At 43.9% G+C, this 22,819-nt stretch overlaps 1 protein-coding gene across 1 annotated transcript in view; it reads left to right on the top strand.

Annotated features, from left to right (window-relative positions):
- Positions 1-22,819, top strand: part of MYO7A (myosin VIIA) — a 97,389-nt gene that overhangs the window by 44,408 nt on the left and 30,162 nt on the right. Inside the window, exons 5-18 of the mRNA XM_019612314.3 lie at positions 1,462-1,646; positions 2,532-2,653; positions 5,203-5,345; positions 5,438-5,551; positions 6,526-6,679; positions 7,445-7,521; positions 8,358-8,477; positions 9,215-9,357; positions 9,760-9,970; positions 10,462-10,597; positions 11,216-11,322; positions 18,262-18,399; positions 21,104-21,262; positions 21,601-21,693. Coding sequence (XP_019467859.2) covers positions 1,462-1,646; positions 2,532-2,653; positions 5,203-5,345; positions 5,438-5,551; positions 6,526-6,679; positions 7,445-7,521; positions 8,358-8,477; positions 9,215-9,357; positions 9,760-9,970; positions 10,462-10,597; positions 11,216-11,322; positions 18,262-18,399; positions 21,104-21,262; positions 21,601-21,693 — 1,902 coding nt within the window. The remainder of the gene's footprint in view (positions 1-1,461; positions 1,647-2,531; positions 2,654-5,202; positions 5,346-5,437; positions 5,552-6,525; positions 6,680-7,444; positions 7,522-8,357; positions 8,478-9,214; positions 9,358-9,759; positions 9,971-10,461; positions 10,598-11,215; positions 11,323-18,261; positions 18,400-21,103; positions 21,263-21,600; positions 21,694-22,819) is intronic.

The following is a 22,819-nucleotide window of genomic DNA, read 5'->3' as shown; positions in this document are numbered from 1 at the left end:
ATATATTTTTATATTGAAATGATGAGGGTTTTTGTTGTTGTTGTTGTTTTCCTGGAATAATATTTGCAGCAGTGAGGACACTTTTGTAGCTGGTCTCCTGAGAAATGAAAGGAGAGATTCAGCTTTCATAACATTAGTTGTCAAAAGTTAGCCTAGAGAAGGCAAATTGATTCATTTTTCATAGAACCATAGATTCATTTGAGTTGGAAAGAACTTTTAAAGATCATAGAATCGTAGAATGACAGAATGGCCTGGGTTGAAAAGGACCATAATGACCATTTAGTTTCAACTCCCTGCTATGTGCAGGGTCACCAATCACCAGACCAGGCTGCCCAGAGCCACATTCAGCCTGGCCTTGAATGCCTCCAGGGATGGGGCATCCACAACCTCCTTCAACCTGTTCCAGTGTGTCACCACCCTCTGAGTGAAGAACATCTGGTGCAACTTCCTGCCATGAACAAGGACATCTACAGCTAAGTCGTGTTGCTCAGAGCCTGGTAGTCATTACTGTAGTCATTAAGACAGATGAGCCCCTTGGTTACCTTAAGATGGATCTCTGTTGACTTGCATGCTCTAGACAATAACTTTTAGACAATTGAAATTGGGGAATGACATCCTTACTCTCAGACTTGAGCTGGGATATGTCCAAACCTCCTAACCTCAGAACTGATCTGAGTGAGAAGGCTAAGACCTTGAGTCCTTTGTTGAGAAACTTGAGAAAAAATGGCTCCTGGAAGGGCAGAAATGAAAGCACATGACATCACAGAGTTTTGATGCCAAAGGCCCAGGACAACTTCACTTATCTGTGTGCAAGAGAGAGCATGGGATGCACGAAAGGCATTTTCAAAATAACTAGGACATGGCTTAGAGGAAGTATGTCTGGACTTCATGAACTATTTCCTTGTGTACAGACAGGGTTTAAACTGCAGCATGGAGAGATTTGGTTAGACAAAGATGTAGTGAGGAACAGACTGCAGAGGAAGGTGCTAGCAGCTCTGCTGTGGATTTTTAAAAAGCAGTTAAGTAGGTATCTGTCAGGAACAGTGTGGATCCAGAAGGCCTTGGTTTGAGGCAATGATCTCCAGGTCCTTCACATCTTTAGTTTCTCAGAACCTGTGCAGTGCACTAAATATATATGGATGCATACTGGCTCTGGGGGTGTTTTTGCAAATATGAGCTTGACTTGGAACTCTAAATCTTAACTGAGGAGCATCTGAAATACGAATCAAAGCTTGAATCCATCTGCATGAGCAGGGCTGAGTTTGAACTAAATTGTATAGTTTGGGACTTTTATTCCAGCTTTGCTCCAGGCTCCACCCTTCAAGCATCTTTGGCTTGTACATCACCTTCCATCCAGCTTTTGAAAAACATGATTTTTCTGACCTCCACACTCCATCCAAACTGCCAAAGCCTCTCAGCTGGTCTCACTGTTCCATAAAACTTTATGTGCTTCTCCTCCAGACATACACTGGTTCAATACTGGTGGCAGTAAACCCCTATCAGCTTCTACCCATCTATTCACCGGAGCAGATACGGCTGTATACCAACAAAAAGATTGGGGAAATGCCACCACACATCTTTGCGATTGCTGACAACTGCTACTTCAACATGCAGCGCAACAACAAGGATCAGTGTTGTATCATAAGGTGAGTTGGTAAATTTCCAAATGGAACATACACTGGAAAAGGCAGCTGGGTGATAATCAAACATAATCGGGAGCTAGAAAGAGCCATTAGATACTCTATCCATGTGTTAATGTAGAGTTGGTCTCCGTTGTGCATTTCTAAAGTCAAAAATATCATCTTGCAAGTAGCATCCGGCTTCTTGCCTCGGTTACCTTCTCCTCATCCCTCAGTGAGACACAGGTTGGATATTCGGAAAAACTTATTCTCTGAAAGAGTGGTTGGGCACTGGGACAGGCTGCCCAGGGGAGCAGTGGACTCACCGTCCCTGGGGGTTTTCAAGAAACACGTAGATGTGTTCCTTAGTTACATGGCTTAGCAGGCAATGCTGTTGGTAGGTGGATGGCTGTGCTGGATGAGCTTTAGAGGTCTTTTTCAACATTAATGATTCTATGATTCTGTGTCTATGGGACCTGTGGCTGTCACCAAATGGCAGTATTTCAGATTCTGCTTTCAAGTGCATTTGTGCACTTCAAGATTTGTTATAAATCTACCCCAGTGTCACTGGCTCAAGGTGTGATGATCCTACCTGGAAAAGCACTGCCTGAAAGTGCTTCCTGATGTTTTTGGTGACAACTGTACAATATTTGCTGGAGAGACCCATGCCTAAAAGCGAAAGTTTGGCCACGTGAATTGGAATGTAAATCTGTATCCCGGCTGGAGGGTGTCCCATATTGTGTTCTAGCATTTGGATATAACCAGTCTTTGGGGTGTTGGAAACTCATCCTTGGTGGACTCTTCCCACTTCTGCTAACAGAACAGAACATCAGTCTCTCTGGAGATAGAGAGAGGGAAGTTAGAGGAATGCAGAAGGACTTTCACTGATCTCATATTCTGTTGTCATTGCAGCGGTGAATCCGGGGCAGGGAAAACAGAAAGCACAAAACTGATTCTTCAGTTCCTGGCAGCGATCAGTGGTCAGCACTCCTGGATTGAGCAGCAGGTCCTGGAGGCAAATCCTATCTTGGAAGGTGAGGTCTCAAATGGTAGAGGCATTTTTCTGATGGCTAAAAAAATCAGGCTTGAGAAATACAAAATGTGGTCAAATGTATGTAACTATTAGTTGAATTAAAAAGTGTTTTTGTAGTATCAGAAAATGAGAATAAATTTAAAAGAAAAAACAAAAACTCAGAAGCAGCAATACACAGTTTGTTGAACTGTATATTCACATCCTTTCTGACTGAATTTATTTTTCTCAACAAAATTATCCTCTGATTTTGCCAAATTATCTGTGTAGTCTGGGATTTCAAAAACTCATGAGCAAAATTGATGATGCCAGAGAATGTGTGGTAGCTCCATCCCTGGAGGTGCTCAAGACCAGGTTGGATGGCCCTGGCAGCCTGAGCTGGGAGTGGCAACCAGTCTATGGCAGGAAGGTTGGATCTTGATGGTCTTTAAGGTCCCTTCCAACCCAAACCATTCTATGATTCTATGTAATATACAAAATTCTTTAGAAAATGTGCACCACTTCTTCCAATGTTACAGTTATAACTGCGTGCAGAGCGTTGGTACTACAAAAAGGTGTCGTTCCATTGCTTTTTTATTTGTTTTATTAAAATGTAATTGCCAAAATCTCATTCCTGTGCTTTGCTGGTTCAGCAGAATGTGAGATTATATTGCTCAGAGCATCACAGACTACAAGCATGGGCTGGCAGGACTCAATGCTCCTGCTGGAACAGGCTGCCTAGGCAGGCTGTGGATTCCCCATCCCTGGAGGTGTTCAAGACCAGATTGGATGAAGCCCTGGGTAACCTGGTCTATAACCAGACCTGGAGGTTGGTGGCCTTGCCTCTGGCAGGGGAATTGGAACTTGATGATCCTTGGGGTCCCTCCCAACCTAAGCTGTTCTATGATTCCATTATTCTATGGTTCTACGAATAGCAAAGCCCTCCATTTTCTTCCAGTGTCAGAGAATGGAGGCAGAACACAGAAAAAGAAATAAAGAGTGAGATAACAATACTCAACTTGTTGGCTATTCCAGATGCATAAGCAAGCATCTGTTAGGGTAAAAAACAGCCCCACAGTTTTAACTGGATGTCTGAACATTAAATAGTTGATCTGAACCTCCAGGCATGGTGCTACATGGAACTTTTCAGCACAAAGAGAAGTATTTTCTTCCTCTCTTCATTAAAGAATAATGAGATTTTAATCTACCTGCTAGTCCCAGTGAGCAGTGTTTGCTTGGTAGGTAGCCCCATAGGAATCAGTGGAAATGTGAACATCCTGACAGCTTTCCATGAATAATGCGAGCAGTGCAAACAAGCAAGTCACCAGCTGAGCTTTCCTTCTCTGCTCTCCTCTGGAGAATCCTTCAATCCAGTATGAATATGCAACAAGATTGCTCAGGGATGCATGCCATGCACATGTGGGATTTGAACATACATTTCACCAGGAAAACAGACATTTTCGATTTCAAATGCGTCTCCAGCACCTGGCAGCAATTCCACAGCAAACAAACGCCAGGGCACGCTTCCTATGCCTGCACAAAGGATAGAAATGCACTTTGTCATGCCCAGACCTTTCCCTGCATGTGGTCTGCTTTCAGGGCAGAGTCTCCCTCTGGAGGTTGGCCTTTGTATTTCCTGAAAGGATGGTCTCTTTCCATCTATCACCAAATCAATCACCAACATCCCTGTCATTTCCCACACTATCACCTTGCATACTGTGGTATCTTCCTGTGTGCCTTGCTCTACCCTCCTGTATTTCAGCAGCTGCTGACCAGACCCTGTGGTTGTCTCCCATTTTCCTGGATAAGGTCACTCTGTTTCCATTCCTCTTTCTTGATCATAGAATCATAGAATGGCCTGGGTTGAAAAGGACCACAGTCATCATCGAGTTTCAACCTGCCTTCTATGTGCAGGGTTACCAACCACTAGATCAGGCTGCGCAGAGCCATTGATATTCCTCTCCTTTTTCTGAATAGTTGTGTGTGGAATATCCTGTCCACCCACACTGAAACTGAACCAGGCAAACTTCAAGAAAAGGCTTTGGGCTGCTTTCTAGCCTCTTTTGTTTGTTTTTCCTAGACAGGCTGAGCAGTGGGCTCAAGAGAACCTCATGAGGTTCAACAAACCCAAGTGCAAGCTCAGCTCCTGGGTTGTGGCAACCCCCGCTGTCAATATGAGCTGAGGGACAAAAGGGTGGAGCGCACAGCCCTGCTGAGAAGGACTTGGGAGTACTGGTGGATGGCAGATGGACACTAGCCAGAAATGTGCTGGGGAGGTTTAGATTGGATATAAGGAAAAAGTTTATTACAATAAGGGTGGTGAGGCACCGAAATATGTTGCCCCAAGGTGTGGTGGATGTCCCGTCCCTGGAGACACCCAAGGTCGGGCTGGATGAGGCTCTGAGCAGCTGGTGGAGCTGTAGGTGTCTCTGTTCATTGCAGGAGAGTCAGACTAGTTGACCTGTAAGTGTTCCTTCCAACTAAAACAGTTCTCTGATTCTATAATTCTGATGCCAGTTTTACAGTCCTTCCCATGTCAGGTCCTCTCTGACCCATTGCAATTCTTCCCTGCAGCTTTTGGGAATGCAAAGACAATCCGTAATGACAACTCCAGCCGATTTGGGAAGTACATTGACATCCACTTCAACAAAAGGGGAGCCATCGAGGGGGCCAAGATTGAGCAATACCTGCTGGAGAAGTCCCGGGTCTGCAGACAGGTAAGGTGACATATCTGCAAAGCACGAGGGTGGGTCCATTGACATTTGCAGTGACATTATCAGAAAAGCTGATGGTTGCTCTTTTTCTGCAGGCCCAGGATGAGAGGAATTACCACGTGTTCTACTGCATGCTGAGAGGAATGACAATGGAGCAGAAGAAGAAGCTGGGTCTCGGGAAAGCCACAGACTACAACTATCTTGCAATGGTGAGGGTGCAAAGAAGTGAAAGTTTGGAGGGATGAGATGGTGTGAACTTCTTAGCAAAGGAGAGAGAAGTGGAAGCCTTTCCTTCAGGAGACTATTTTGCTAGTTATAACCTTCTTGAGTCTTAGTCACCAAATAATGAGAATTATTTATCCCAACATTTCAATCTTAGGAGGAACCCTTAACCCGTTTGTATTAGGCAGGTTACATCCACTATTTCTGTTGGATGATTGGGGTGTTCTTTCCCCAGGCCACTCGTTTAGTGTGCTAGATACAAACCAATGCTCTTGGAGAAATGATAGAAGGGGATGAATGTGTGTCTGGCAGCCACCACACACACACAAACAGCAATTTATTCTCACCTTAGGGAGATTTTTTTCTGATTGATTCTCTTGAGTGCATAAAGGGAGCCTACAAGAAAGCTGGAGAGAGACTTTATCAGAGATTGTAGTGATAGGACAAGATGTAATGGGTATGATTTAAGAGTGGAGACATACATTAGATATAAGGAGGAAATTTTTCATTCTTAAAGTAGTGAGGCCATAACACAGGCTGCCCGGAGGAGCTGTGGGTACCCTATCCCTGGCAGTACCCAAGGTTGGCTGGAGCTTTTGTCACCTGGTCTATGGAAGGTGACCCTGCCCATGGAAGGGGTTGGGACTGGATGGGCTTTAAGGTCGCTTCCAACTCAAACCATTCAATGATTCTATGACACAGGGTGGCTAGGGACAGTAGGGTAGTGCAGTTCACAGGGTTAAGAACCAAATCATAGCCTATACCAAAGAGCAGAACCAGACCAACAGGTTCATCTCACTTATTTATTCCTTAGGCAAAACATCTGCCTTACTAGGGCTTATGGTTTGTTGTTTTTTTTTTTTTTTTTTGCTTTTTCAGCAAAGCCCTGTTAGCTTAAAGTTGCACCAACCTGTGCCAAATTCACTCATCTTTACCCTGTGAAACATCCTTGCCTCCCCAGGGTAACTGCACAACTTGTGATGGCAGAGATGACAGCAAGGAGTACGCCAACATCCGCTCTGCCATGAAGGTCCTTATGTTCACCGACACAGAAAACTGGGAGATCTCCAAGCTGCTGGCTGCCATCCTGCACATGGGGAACCTGAATTATGAAGGTAAAAGGAGAAAATGCAAGGGTGCATTCCAGTATGTTTTTCGTCCCTATTCTGCACAGTGAGATGGAGCCAAGGTAACGGACCATGTCTAGACCACCTACCATGATACTGTTTTAAGGACTCAGCTGTTTATTGTGATTTGTAAGGACACTTGATATTATTGTGGTGTGTAAGGACAAGAAAGGAGGAATAAATCCACTTGTCCACTCTGCAGGGCTGCCAGACTCTGGTGTGCACAGTGGAGACAAGCAGTCCTGTTCAGCCATCTGCAATAGGACCCAATATATGTCATCTCCACTTTGCTATGTCTGTTCCAGCAGCATGGAGCTGGCAGCCCTTTATTTAAGGCTGTGACATTCACCACTTCTGAATTAGGGAATTTGGATATGGCCATAGATCATTCAGCAAATCCAGGTTTGGCAAGAGGAGAACAACCAGTGTGTGGTCAAGAAGTGCCTAGGTGGTTCAAAATGCCTTTGTAAAAGCACCAAGCTGCCCTGATGTCAGAAATGACATATTGATATGGAAAACAGAAGCCACACTTACATCCTAGAAATTCTGTAATCCCATACGCCACTGAATACAAGTCCTTTGCTGCCAGCAGGAGGACTCCAGCAGCTTCCTTAACTTTTCTCTCCAACTAATGGTTAGATTTTACCTGGCCAACAAGTTGAGGCATTGAGGAGAGACCCTTTCTCTCTCCCATTATCTTCTGTAGAGCTGCATCCCTTGCTGACTGCTTTTCCTGTGCCTCTCTTCCCCCAGCTCGGACCTATGACAACCTGGATGCTTGTGAGGTTGTGCAGTCGGCATCACTGATCACTGCAGCATCATTGCTGGAGGTCAGTGTCTCTGTAGTGGTGAGTGGTATTGTCCTTTTTTGGTTTGTTCCTGCGTTCCCAGTGTTGTGGGGAGGCTTGGAAAGTTTCATCTGAGCCAGGATGTCTTTGCCCCTCCACCTCTGGGAGGCTGTGTAAGCCATACTTTGCACTGGCAGTATGGAGGATGTCTCCATCTGAGCTCCCCTTCACATGAGTGGAGAGGAACAGACATTTTAGTGGCACATAGTCTGAAGAAAGACACCCCAAGTCCCTGAAATAGCCTGTTTCTCTCATTGATGAAAGATCATTATGGGCAGTCAAGAAAGATACACATACCTATCTGTGTGTGTCTGGTGAGGTGAGGTGATCCTCACCCAACCACCCACAGAGGGAATGGAGTGCTCCTCTGTGCTTCCCCAGCACAAATCAGGGCTCCCTCAGAGACACCACTCATCACTATCGCCCCAGAGTGTTACCCACAGCCATCTTCAGGCTGTTTTCATGGACTTTATGAACTGGATGTTTCTCTTGCATGATCTCAAGACTACAAAAAGCTGACAATAAGATGCAAAGCTACAGTGATGCTGGCAGGCTTTGCAGGCTTTCCTTTTTCATCTCCATTCCCCACACCTTGTTAGCATCTCTCACTAGATCACAAAGAACACTTTCCATAGTAAAACATTATATTAATTAGTCTTTCTGAAAGTGCCTGTGACATCATTTGAGATATGTGAAATGATGCTTACCTCCAGTTATGAGGATCTGCACAGTTCTTTTCCAACCATTTATACTCAAGCTATGGTAAGGAACTCTTGAGCTATAAAGTCAGCAGCTGTGTTTGGTGGTACCTTTGCCAGGTTGAGCCTCAGGACGTGATGAACTGCCTCACCAGCCGAACTATAATCACCAGAGGTGAGACTGTCTCAACTCCTCTCAGCATGGAACAAGCACTGGATGTGAGGGATGCGTTTGTAAAGGTAAATCTTGGGGTATTCCTTCCCGTTCCTAATGATACGATGAAGCAATCTGTCAGTTCTGAGACCAGAGCATCCACTGCAAAGTGAGCTTCAGAAATAGATCCTCAGCTACTCACAGCAACACTTGCAACACCTGCAGCACCCACACCTGAATTGCAAGATTTTGGCATGTTTAGATTAGTGAAACCGTGCTAGTAAATAAAACATGTTGACACGAACAGAGCTGTCACCAAAGCACTTACAGAGAGCATCACCCGAGGCTCTTAGGTGATGGAGGTTAATAGCTTGTGTATGCATCACTATTTGCAGTCCCACGTAATGTTACAAAGCATGCATAAATAGCTCACTAGAAATTCTGCTCTGATCTTTGTTGGCCTCATTAGGCATGATATCCTAGGCTTGCCTAATAATGTAGCGTGGCTCTGCTGACCCACAGAAAAGGAAACCAGGGGAAACACGAGCTGAGTTTAGAGTAAGCACATAGGAAAGTATCAAAAATTGAGATTCTGTTTTAGGTTTTCTTTGGTCTAGGCTTTCAAGTCCACTGTCCTTGATCTACACAGTGGCTCTTGCAGCTTTAAAACATGTCAAGAATCTAGCATAGTCTTCCTTGGGAGCAGTCCAGTTACTGGTTGTGCTTTAGGGATGTCTGTGCTGTCAAGGGAGGAGTGATGCCACAGACTATCAGGGTGAACTTCTAAGTTGTCTCAGTAAGCTCTGCATTTGGGATATTGCAGGGAATTTATGGGAGGCTCTTTGTGTGGATCGTGGAGAAGATCAACGCTGCCATTTACAGACCTCCTTCGCAGGAACTCAAAAGTGTTAGAAGATCCATTGGCCTCCTTGACATCTTTGGCTTTGAGAACTTCACTGTGAACAGGTATGGAGCCTGCAGATGGAGATCCAGGTCTTAACCCTCATTCATCAACCCAAACTTAATGTCTTGCAGTTCTTTCATTTCCCCTGGGATGTTGGTCCAGGCCTATTTCTGCATGAGAGATTATCAGAATTAATCATTTTTTTATGTTGCAGAAGACGAGATACTTCCATTATTATTGTCCAAAATGTATCCACAGGAGATGACCTCCAAATAATTTGTTTAGGCTACATACATACAACAGTGGTGACACTGTTTTGGGGGAGAAAAGCTGATTAACTGGATCAATGTGGTAATTTTTAGCCAACAGCAACCTTACTTAAGTTGTAGTAGTTATTTCTACTAATGGAAAAATAAAGACCATGGTGGATCTAAACTGACTTTTCCTTCAATTTCTGTCCACAGTTTTGAGCAGCTGTGCATCAACTTTGCAAATGAGAACTTACAGCAGTTCTTTGTGCGACACGTTTTCAAACTGGAGCAGGAGGAGTACAACCTGGAGAACATCAACTGGCAGCACATCGAGTTCACCGATAACCAGGATGCCTTGGACATGATTGCCATCAAACCCATGAACATCATCTCTCTCATTGATGAGGAGAGCAAGTTCCCCAAGGTGTGTTTTGGGCTCAGCCTTCCTTCAAGTGACTCTGCTGGTTTCACCCTCTTTATATTTTCATAGTGGCACCCCATGAGAGGTCTAATCAGCCCTAAATCAGGCATCAGGGAAAATATAACATGTATTTACTAGTCAGTTATCTATTCATAGCTTTTATTATTCCATGAGTATCACAATCATGCTTAAGACAAATTAACATTTCTGGTGGAATAATACACCTGTAAAGACTCTAGGACAGCTTTTGACTGAAAGTTTAAGAAAAAAAATATCATTAAAATATACTCACTCCTGACTAGTTTGAATACAGCACAGAACCATATTTTTTGTTGTTGTTTTCTGTATTTGAGATATCCCTTCCAACCTCTCTCTTGTTAAAACAAATGCACATTTTCCCCTGAGGGAAAAAAAAAAATATGCACTATTGATTGGAAAATTACTGTCATGGGACAAACCTTGATTAAATGGATGACCTTTTCCTATGTGCACAGGGTACAGATGCCACGATGTTACACAAGCTGAACTCCCAGCACAAGCTCAATACCAACTACATTCCTCCAAAGAATAACTATGAAACCCAGTTTGGCATTAATCATTTTGCTGGAATAGTTTACTACGAAACAAAAGGTATGGGATGGCCCTTGGGGCACTGCAGGTGTTAGGGAGTGGTCAGGGGAAAGTGAGATGTTGCTGAAATGAAGCAGAGTTGGATGGCAGTCAATACTAGTGTCAGTGTTCTCTTTTCTGGCAGCCATGATCTTTCAGCAGTGCCTGTAATCTGCAGAGCTTCAAGCTCTGTGTCCCCAGGAGAGAACTGCAGTGCTTTTCATCACTACTCTTTTTGATCTGGTCTCAAGATGTGTCTCTGTCTTCCTCCTCTCTGCCCGCTCCACCATTTTTGCTTAATCTTTCCTAATGAAATCCACTCAGGCCCATCCCAAGCCATGGCTCTGTCAGGATATTTAATTGTCCTGGGCTCTGGGATAACGTTGTGTACCTGCACTGAATTTTTCACACATGAGCTCTGCAAACTCTGTTTCATTGCACAGCACAGCATGTCCTTAATCCTTAAGCAATTCCATACAAATGAAGAGCACATTTTCATTACAGTTTCTTGCTTTTGTGCACCTCTCATTACCTCCAAAGAGAAGCCAGTATCCCAGCAACCCAGAGGTTGTATACAGGCCACCTATTTGCTATGTCACCCTATGTCATTGACCTTTGTGTTGTCCCATTATCCTCCAGGTTTCTTGGAAAAAAACAGGGACACGCTGCATGGAGACATCATTCAGCTGGTGCATTCATCAAAAAACAAATTCATCAAACAGATTTTCCAAGCAGATGTGGCAATGGTAAGGCATGCAGCAGGTGGGAGAAGATCTTTATTTACAGGGAGAGTTTTCTTTGAAAGGGTGGAAGAATTGCAAAGGGTTGTACTGCTTGGGTGCTCTTTGGGGTGTTTCAAACCTATTAGTAAGAGCCCAAAACCACAAAGTATGAATGCAGTACAACCACATTCACACTCTCAGATCACACAGTTCAGTTCTTAAAAGACTGTTTCATGCTGTGATTGCTCTTCTATTAATTGTATAAGGATGCGAACAATGAGGTTTTTGATTGTAGAAATCTGAGAAAGAGCCAGCCCTTATTGTTGAATAGTCCAAATCTTTATATAATAGAGTGAGAGATGGAAACCAAATAACTGCTCTGAATGAGTTGAATATCCAGGATGCTGGGTTAAGACTTTCCAAAGTAACCACATTTTTCAGGTGTTGATGTCCTATTTCCAAACATCAGTCAATGCCACTAATGGTACAAGGGACTTAGGGACTTTCAGGAGTGCCAAACAGATTTAAGTGCTGAATATGATGGGCTCTGAAGGACAATTAATGTTTAGATTCCAAATAATTTTTTTAAAATAGGCTACAGGTTCTTTTGCAAGGCTTATTCAAAACACGGCCACTCAGCTTTGCTCCTTCTGCAGTGAATAATTGATATCACTTTGACTTTATTAGGAATGAGATAAGGTTTATCAACCCCACTCAAGCTACCAATTGGTGTGACACTGTCCCCAGAAGTGGATGCTCCTGCTGAACTAGATGCTAACACCCTTAGCATCAGTGATGTTACCCTCTTTGCTTTTTATTGCTTATTCCTCAACGCTTTTTGTTTTCAGTGCAAGATATGCAGCTCACCTTGGAAATGATTTCTTGCTTGTTTTTGGCGGAACAGACATGACGTTTGCTCTGGGGAATTGATAAGAGGGAGCTCTCAGGTTTATGCAATTATGCAGACTTAGTCATGGGGACACCTACCGAGTTGCTGTGTGGCAAGCCAAACTGAGATGCCTGCTAGGGTATTGTCTAAAATTTGAGAACTAAGACATTTTAAACCATCAGAGCACATTGTCATTAAACACTCTCAGAATCTGTCCTGAATGGTGGTCCCTCTGCCATGATGTTTAATTATCTCTGTTTTTCTTCTCTGAATGAGGGATTTGTAGTCTGATATGGAATTGAAAAGGGAGTAAAAGTTCTGTCATAGGTTGTCTAATCATGCACCATATTAGCATGAACTGAGAGAGTATGAATTCTCTAAACACCATGCAAACAAAATCTGCATGGAAAAGAAGGATGATGTAGGAGATGAGATGACTTTGTCATTGTCTCTCACAAGAATTCAACCATCTTTGCAGCCCCTTTCTTCAAAAACATCTCCTAAAAGAAAGCGTACGTAGATAAGCACACGTTATAGGAGGGCATGCAGCAATGAGCTGGGAGAAGACTCTGCTTGGAGGTCTGCAATTGTTTCTTGAGCATCAGGAGGACTTTCTTCCTGAGGAAGTCTGGCCAGGTCAATCAAATCTAAGAATATTTCCACCAAAGAAAAGACCAGTGGCCACTCTGGTGAGAGCTAAATTAGGCTTTTGTCCTCAAGAACTTCTCAGTGAGCTCATAGGATTTGGGGAAAAGCAAATCCATATATCTGGTTTGTGGCATTCCAACTTTCAAATGTGTTCTTTATGTGCCGGAATGTTGAAGGAGCCACTGGTGAAGAAAGTTTCGAAACCAACGTAAAGCATATGTTTGAATTTGTAGTAACTGATCCCTAAATGACCTAATCTTGTGAATGACCAAATCCTGTGTGAGGGAAACCAGTTATTGCTGGTTTGCTCACAGGGCTGAGCTTTTTTCGTGGATGCCCATTGTGGAGCTGGTCTGTCTGCTTGCATTGACTGAATTGAAACATTGCTTTGAGCACTGTCAAGTGAAATGACAGATTCAGTGGGAATTGTACATGGTTCCTCTGAGGAATCAACGTGGCCCATAGCCATCATGGTCTGACGGTCCTGCATGCTCCACTTGCAGATAGAGCAAGAAGGGTGGAAATCAAAGATAGAATATTGATGAAGGGAAAAAGAAAGAGTAGATCTGGGTGCTTTTCCCTCAGTGAAAAGGTAATTTCTGTAGAATCTATATGACTAGAATCTGGGGAAGAAGAGAGCAATATCTTTAGGATTCTTGTGAATTTTTTTTTGATGCCATCAAAAATAGAAGGACAGAGGAGAGCAGGGATTTGCAAGGCAGAGGACTGGGAAAGACTGAAACTGAATGGTAACAAGTGAGTTATTTCTAAGAGGCAAGAGCTGGACAGCAGTGGTTCCCTCAGGTTCAAGGATGTGAACATTAAGAGAAAAGGGAAAAGCCAGGATGAGGATCTACAAAAATCTAAGAATTAGCACATTAAGTTGATGGGATGTTTCAACACCTCCAAGAGTAACGATGTCAGGCTCCCAGTTTGGTTATTCCTTCTTTTCACTGTTTGCTCTTCTCTGTCTCTGTTCTTTTTGTTGTTTGTTTGTTTGTTTTACCTGTGCTTCATGTAGTTTCTCTGTGGCTATGCATCCAGCACTTTTGGCCAGTCGCCTACACCCACGCCAAAGGTAAACTGAATACATGAGTTTCTCTGCTGTATGTTCACCCCTCCTTGGCAAAGATTGTGCTTTTTTCTTGTTGGTCTGTTGCTCTCCCTGTGTTCTCTATAGAGGATCCATTTCAAGTGTTGATGTGACGAAGAGCTTTTTTAGGCTTGCCGACTATTTACAGAAGTATGAATTATTTATTTGTAAAATTCAACTCAGAAGAGATTTATCACAATGGGAGTTTGGTTTGGATAAAATCAGAACCAGCCTGAGACAAAGCTTTGGATTTGGATTTTTGTTTGTTTGTCTGTTTGTTTGTTTTGTTGCTGTTTTTTTTTTTCCTTTTTTTTTTTTCCCCCCTGATATTTGAATCATTTTATTTAACTTCAGATTGACCACCTGTGGGATTTGGTTGTTGTTTATCATGTTGCCAACATTGGCTTCAGTGGGACATTACACCTCAATGCAACAGCAAATCTGGCTCTGTTTTGCACACTAGGGGCAGGAGGCTGATGGTTCATGAACAAACAGAGACTCTTGGATTGCATTATGGGATTGCTTGGAATTTCTGTCATTTTCAGAGTCATTTCATGCCTTGTGAGAGTTCAAATTCAACTCCTCAAAGGTGCAGTTAATATTGAACTTTTCCATGCTCATCCAAACAGTCTTTGGCACCTGCTTTAGGTCTTTTCTGTTGTACCTCAACTCCTGACTGGTTCTGATGGCTTCCCAAACCTTTTGTGCTAGATGTTTGACCATAGAGTATTGTGTGCTAATGGTTTTGTGACATCAGCTTTGTGACTCTGCCTACATTTCTATGACAGCCCTCTAATAGCCAAGGGATTATGTTAGAGATGGACCTGGCTTTCAAAATTCAGATCCTTGCATGGGCTGAATTTCAACCCTTCTTACCTCCATGTTGTTTCAGAATGTTTGTATTTGGAATTCCAATGAGGATGACCTAACCCAAAATGAACCAAAGCCATTCATTCCAAAGCTGAACTCCTTCCCCTCCGTATCATGATTGAAAAGTGTTTGGGTAGCAGCATCTTGTTGAGCCCTATTCTAAGACTGTGGCAGTGCCACACACCAAAAGAAAAAATGATTCCTGAATTAAGATATGGTGAAGTAAAGCACAGGAGAGAATTGTGACAAATCCATCAGAAATGCCCATGTCAGTCTTTTTCTCTGAAGACAAAAAGAGATACAGGGAAATGGGAAAAATAACACAGATGATTTCTGAGAGTCTTGTTGTCATTACAGTTCTCATAATGTAGCCTAGTGTTTTGTAAATTTTCTAATAAAGAATTGATCATGTTTGGTAGGCACTGAGGCAAGGGAAAAACAACAGTTACAACAGTAACTTGTACAAAATGGAGCCTTAGTTCAAAAGAGTAATACTCAGCACTGTTATTTATCTCATGTCAGCTCTGCATCTCAAGGCACTTTCCAGATTGCAGCCCCTTTAGGACACACACTATCTCTTCACTATATGCTACCTCAAAACCTGCTATGAGGTGGCCCCAAATTTCAGTGGTCACCTAGAGGGGACTCCAATGACATTTCCCACAGCAAACAGTGAGCATCAGTGTCCTCATACTTGACAAAAATAAAAGGCTAAAGCACGTGCCATTTTGGCATGGCTCAGGGCTGCAACCATAGTATCATTAAGGTTGGAAAAGACCTCTGAGATGACTGAATTCAACTCCAACCATCCCCACCATGCCCATTTACCATGTTCCTCAATGCCACATGTCCACAGTTCTTTAACACCTGTAGGGATGGTGACTCCACCACCTTCCTGAGCAGCCTGTTCCAAGGACTCACCACTCCTTCTTTATGAGAAAAATTTCTTCTTAATATCCAGCACCTGTGAATCTTGCTTATCCTTCCCCATTACACAAATCTCAACCTCCTTGAGCTAGGCCATCTATGGACACTGATCAAGAAACAGTGTCTGTCCCAAGGATGCTACTGTAGGAGTTTGAAAGCTAGGACCTATCTGGCCAGGAGAAAAGTAGAATGTATTCAGCCCTTTATCCTTCAGTTTGTTGGGACTGTGTCTATTTTGAGCTAAAAAAGTTCTTCCTCCACAACACAGTGGAGTATTTTCAGTGCATCACATTGTTGGCAGGCTGCTCCACTTACTTTTTTGGCCATTTTGTTGAAATGACAAAGGAGATGTGATTGTCCCCACACTGGTGTTTAGTTGAGGCAGGAGGAACAATGACTTCAGCATTGTCATTCTGTCCGTAGAGGAAGACGTTGATGAAAAACTTGCCTGAGATTTCATTGTATAGCTGAGAGCCCAGTTAGTGCCCACCATGGAAGGGTCAGTGTGAAATGTCAGGGATGCAGAGGACATCCATCCATTCATGTCACAGGCCCGTGTGAATGGATGATGCCTTCTTGACAGGAGGAGCCTGGAGCTCTCTAATGATTTGAATAAGAATTCAAATTCTGGCCAAATTTTGTCCAGGTTCTGGCCAATGTTCCTTCTCTCCTGCCATTCCCATCAAAAGGCTCTTGGGATGCAAATAACACCCCTGCCTTACACCAGAGCTGGATGCATGCAAGGAATAACTGCAAGGCATAGCAAGGCAGAATCTGCTGTCTGCAGGCAAACTGCTCTTTCATCCCCATATACAGGGGACCTTTGTATGAAATCTTGCACCCTTCCTAGCACCACAGCTTACAAATGACCTCTCCCAGCTAAACCCAAATCAGCAAAACTGACAAATGGGCAGCTGCTTCCAACTGCCAGCTGTGCTCCTGCATCTGTTGCTGCTTCTTGTGACTGTCATTTCATATTGCATGAAGGTGACCCCTTACACAGAATTAGCAAAGTGCTAAGAAAGCAGCCACCAAAATTATCCAAACTAGGATTCTTGCTAAAACAGCCTATTCCTCATAAAATCTGATGGAATGTGAGCATCGAACTTTATGCTGCTCTGCAGGTAGCAGCTGCATCCATTAATTACCTTAGGTTTGTTAATGATTTGTCCTTCAGTGGAGGATTTTGCTGGGAGAAATCACTGGTGGCCCCCCAAGCTCTCTTGGCCAGGACAAGCAGGTTTTTCTGGTGTGTGCATGAGCTGGGTTTTCTCTGCTCACGTTGTCTTGTTGGAATTCCATGATGACTTTGTGTTTGTGCTGATTGGGTTTGTCCTATTATTGTGTCCAACCTGAGCTCTGGAAGTGCCTCATTTTGGGGGGTTGGGGATGTTGTCTGCTGTAAGATGAAGCACACATAAGGATTTTAGAAAAAGAAGTCAAAATAAAACTTACCACCTTGCAAAACAGAGGGGCGAGGTCAGTGCAGATGGAGACTTTGTGGCTCCACACCATGGCTTGGCCACCTGCAAAGAAGAGGATGTTTGGAGGAAAGGTGCATGAAAATCCTGCTGGAATCCTCTCTTTGGGAACTCCCTGGCCATCAGGTCATATCACAGGCCATGTCACAGTGTGTCCTATTTTGGAGTTGTAATGTGGGGCCTGCCTCTTCCTCCTCCAACACATCAGCAGCACCTGCTGCCCTACAAATGCTCCCTGGACACCAGACCACTGTGTCTGATGTTTGACATGCTATGGTAGTAGCAAAAAGAAAGCCAGTGGCTTCATTTAGTTTGGAGAAATGTTCTCCCACAACAAAGGAAGGGCTATTAAGAGAAAACTTTCCATTCTTCTTTAGAATCATTTGCCCAAAGTTCTAGATGAGATTATTAATTTCAACAATGAAGCAAAAAGTAGCAAAATACTCAAAATCATCCTAGAAGAACGTGATAGCAAGGTTGACATGACTGTACTGTACCCATCCTTGAAGGCGTTCAAGGCCGGGTTGGATCGGGTGCTGGGCAGGGTGACCTGGTGGTTGGTGACCAGCCCATGGCAGAGAGTTGGAAATGATCTTTAAGGTCCCTTCCAATCTAAGCCATTCCGTGATGTACGGGATGGGGAAACCCAAGCATCTCCTGGGTAATGCATTGCCCCAGGTTGCAATAGAGAAATTGTTGAAGACCTAAAAGGGACTGTTTGCTCTCACAAACCAATCTTTTTTATAGCTTTGCACAAGATGCTTGGGAATGTGAGTCAGACAGGGAGGCTTAAGCAGGACAAATTGCATTCCAGCACTATTCCACCTTTGGATGAGGCACACGGAGCAAATTGCAGGTTGTCCATCCAATACAAAAGAGAAAAACTCAGGTGCCCCATGTCCAAGCCCTCTCCCCACATCTTCCACCCTCCATCTCAGCCCTGAGGCCTCCACTCCCACCTCCAGCTGCAGCAGGAGTCTCGTGGGACCGTGGCCGGAGGGGAAGGGCACTGTTATCCTTTCATTTCCTGAGCCTGCTCTGCTGTGGTTTTGCAGGGAGCAGAGACGAGGAAGCGCTCGCCGACTCTCAGCAGCCAGTTCAAGCGGTCCCTGGAGCTGTTGATGAGGACTCTCAGCGTCTGCCAGCCCTTTTTTGTCCGCTGCATCAAGCCCAATGAGTACAAGAAGCCCATGGTAAGTTCTGCTTTTCTCTCTTGCTTGCTTTTTTTTTTTTTTTTTTTTTTAATGGGATTATCCACTGGAGCTAATGGCTAATACAGCCTTTTCTGCAAGCAAACAAGTCCACAGAATTTGTTAAGGCGAATTTGGGCACTGTGCCCTCAGTGCAGCAGCACCCCAGAACTTTATGTGAAGGGGAGATGCTTCCCCCACCTTCCTTCCAAGGACGACCTCGAGGAATTCACCCTGTAGCCCTTTATCCTATAGGAAATGCCTTTTATTTCCATAGTGGGTCAGAGCCTCCATTCTTGCCATAGTGCCCTGCATCGTGTCCTCTTGCCGGGTCTGATGTTTCTGGCAAGTGACCCCCTTTCTGTGCATGTTTTCTACAAAATCTTTGTGGGATCTTACTTTTTTTCACCCCACTAGATTCTTTCCAACTGTTATCTCTTTTTTTGTTGTTTTTTTTTTTTTTGGAGGGGTTGGCATTCTTTGTTTGTTTGCAAAAGTAGCAGGTGTACAATTAAAAATCACAGAGGGAAAAAATGGTAAATAGCACAAAGGAAAAATAAAAGTTTTGTTCTTATTTTTGGGTGGTACTGCATGGAGCCAGGATTTGGACTTGATGATCCTTATGGGTCCCTTCCAACTTGGTATATTCTGTGATTCAATGATTCTATGAATTAGAATCATAGAACTATAGAATCCTTAGAGTTGGAAGGGACCTCTGAGGGTCAATTATATAGCTATGATTCCCAGGGCTGGGGGTGTTAGACTGTGACAGAGAGAATTATTAGAACATTAGGTATTTTATCCATATGAACAATTAATAGGCAATCCTCCCATCCTTCAGAGTGCTCTTAAACCAATCAACATAAAGAACTTAAGAAAAAAAAAAGGTTAAAAATTACTCAGAACCTTAAAAACAATTGGCAGCCCGTTAAAACTGCCACTTTTATTGTGTTTACTTCCAAAGCAGTGAGCGCTCTGGGATAAACTTCAATGAATAAATGAATGTGTGTGGCTGTAGATTTCCCAGTGATGCTGAATGGCCTCAGGTTCAGCACCCTGATGAGCTGAGTCCTGCATCTATCCCTCTTAGACACTCACCACTCTTAATAGTGATTCTTCTTGGGGATAAAGAGCTTTATCTAATAGTAATTTCAGCTTTTTTCTTTCAGTGGCTTATCTAGAGAGAGGTTATCTAGATAGAGGTAGAGTTTTATCTAAAGTTAGTTAGAAAACTCAAGTGAGTGCCAAAAAAAAGCACAAAACGCCAAATTTTGGACATCCAAGCAGTGTTTGCTTGTACCTTATGGTTTAGTGAGCATAACACAGCACAGGGGAAAGAGTTTGGTGGCTCTCTGGGCGGTTTATTGTTCTTTGGGTGAACATTAAAAGGCAGTTAATGGCATATTAAAGGAGTATTTTGGGTTAATATGTAACAGTATGTCTAAACTGAGATCACTGAGCTGAGGCCAAAGCAAAACCTTGCTTCAGAACATGGGTGGTGCTGAGAAATAGCTGCACGTTCTAAATTGATGTTAACAAATTTTCCTGGTGCCCCAACTCTGAGCTGCTTTTTTGCATTTGGGTATCTGGGATTCAGTCAGGCATTCTGCATCCTTTGTAGCAAATTGTATTTAACCAGCTGTGATAAGAGCTAGCTAGAATATTGTGTTCAGCACATTAACTACAAGACTTTTGGTGGGACATAAAAAAGAGATATAAGCTTGAAAGAATCAAAGAGAAATTAATCTCACTGTTAAAGTCATGAGTGGATGAGTTAACCCTGCATCAAGGACTGCAGTGATGTGAGAAGTGTGTTTTTGTTCTATTTATTTTTGGCATGGTTTAGTAATCCAAAGGAAAAATCTCCCAGATAATGTAGCACAGAGCTGTGCAGGGTCATTGCAAAAGAGAACATTTTCTGGGAGTTCATTTTCTGTCCCAGGCAATGAAGGAAAGTGTGTTGATAGTGATAGGAAACAGCATGCTGGGAAGTGAAAGGTCATTGGAAAGTCCTGGCTGTTTGTTACTTTCTGTTATTTTAAAGCTTTTGTTTCCTTTCTAAAATGTACTTTTGGGAAGAAAAAAAAAAAAAAGAAGAAGAAAAAAAAAAAAAGAAACTTTTTTTTTTTTTAACAAGCCCTCAACAGCTTCATGAAGCAGGGAGAGAGGAGGAGAGGAGAACACAACAGGGCTTACTGCCCTAACTTCTTATGCTGTTCCAGCACCACACCATGTCTGCCTTTATTTGACATTTAATGACCATGAGTGGTCATTACAAGGTGTTGTTCACTGTCACATTGTGTTCTCCCGATCTCTCCATCCTTTTCATCGAATGTAGGGCATGTGCTGCTTCGCATAGAGGAGTTAAAGAAAAGTCCATGATAGCCAACTCCTATAGCCTCAGGTCCACCACGTGGAGGGTTTGAGTGGGTGCCTGCCCTCGTTGCCTTACACAGCTCCCATCTGATGGCCACACCAAGGTGTGCAATCATAAAATTATTTAGGTTGGAAAAGACCTCTAGTCCAAACCCAACCTATTAGCACCATGCCCACTGACTGACCATGTCCCTCAGTGCCACGTTTCCATGGTTCTCGAACACCTCCAGGGACAGTGACTCCACCACTCCAATGGGCAGCCTGTGCCAATTTCTAAGAATAATTACTTCCTAATATCCAGTCAAACCACCATGTCCTGTAACCTCCTCAGCTGTTTGACCGGGAGCTGTGCGTCCGTCAGCTGAGGTACTCAGGGATGATGGAGACCATTCGGATCCGCCGGGCTGGCTACCCCATCCGCTATACATTTGTGGAGTTTGTGGACCGATACCGGGTGCTTATGCCTGGGGTGAAGCCAGCATACAAGCAGGTGAGTGTCTTCTTCCATTGCCAATAATTGTTCTTTATTGGTCCCTCTGGAGGTGTTCATAGGAGGTGCATCCTCTCCGAAAGCAATCGCGCAGCATTTGATCACCAGATGTGGCAGCAGTGCTTTGGGATTATCAAGTGAAAGAAAAGTAGTCACAGGACTGGCAGGGACAGAGAGCTGAACACCAAGGGGTCTTATTCAGCCATTCTCACTCCCTCCCCTTAAATGTGGGGAGAAGTTAGTTAGCAGAAAACTACTGGAGTTTAGACCAGAAAGGGTCAGCACTGTTCAGGAAGGGTGAAGCTGGTCCTGATAAACAACATTTCCATTCCCACTAGGGGGACCTGCGTGGGACATGCCAGCGCATTGCTGAAGCAGTGCTTGGAAAGGATGATGACTGGCAGATTGGCAAGACAAAGATATTCCTGAAGGTACTGGGCTCCCTGCATCAACCTGCTATCCAGGATCCTTGTTGGTGAAGGGGCCTCCTACCAACCCTTCCCATCACAAGACGTGACCCTTACATCCGGTCTCTGGGCTGGCACAGCAATAAGCAGAAACTGAGCCAAGGCAGGATATTTAGGGCTGGTTTAGGAAGTGTCAGGCAGGAGGAAGTCCTGACATGCTGCCAGCCCTGATGCATGCACATACTCGTACAGACGCAGAAATAGTCACATTAAACTCACAGCTTTTTCCCTCCTGGGCTGAGATGCTTTATTTCGGATCCTACCTTCACCCAACCGCAGAGCAGTAGGAGAGGTATCCATTCAAAGCCCTGCAGAAAGAGGGATTGAGAGTACAAGCTCAGTTTGGTTTTGGCATGTCCTTGCACAACACAAGGCATGCCTACAGTTTACCTCTCTGCATTGGTACAGCTAACAGCCAACATTTCAGGTTCCCCAGCAGCCCCCTGAATGAGACTGACCACTGACCATTTATACTGTATTCTCCTTACAAACAGACTCCTGCATTATGCTTGGGACATGAGGTTGAGCTGACCAGGAACCAGAATGGAAGCAAAGCCTTCTCTCAAGCAAAAATCTCAGATGCCACTAGATTCTGATGGCTTATATTTAAATAACACCCACACCTCACCTCCATCCCTTCTCTAGAAGCTGTTTCTACTAGTCACTCTTTCCAGAGCCTGTTATCAAGATCGTGCAGCTGTTAGGGCAGGAAACAGAGAAATTGGGAGGCCCTGAGGGGTAGTGTGAGGTCAAGCAGAGCAGGAAGCATGTGGACTTGCCTCCACTGCACCCAGTGTGGCAGGGCTCAGCATGCCGCAACTGGGACAGAAAGTGGAGTTCAGTGTGGGAGGAATGAAAAGAAAGCTTAGATTGGTGCATCTGAATGCTTCAGAGCAAGGAAATTCCACGTAATGAAGCTGTTTTGTCCTTACGGTATGGAAGAACTGCAGCTTTAGCTGGAGGGAGTGATGTGACCCAGGCAGTCTGAGGTTTGCTCCCAAACCTTTCCAGTGCTCCTGGGACTTGTTCCCGTGGCTAATGGCACTGAGATGGAGCTCACCATGGAAGGGCAATATAATTTGTGTGCTTT

This window comes from Meleagris gallopavo, chromosome 1 (genome assembly GCF_905368555.1).
Source record: "Meleagris gallopavo chromosome 1, MGAL_WU_HG_1.1, whole genome shotgun sequence".
NCBI classification, from domain to species: domain Eukaryota; kingdom Metazoa; phylum Chordata; class Aves; order Galliformes; family Phasianidae; genus Meleagris; species Meleagris gallopavo.
This window is presented reverse-complemented; position numbering and strand designations above follow the sequence as displayed.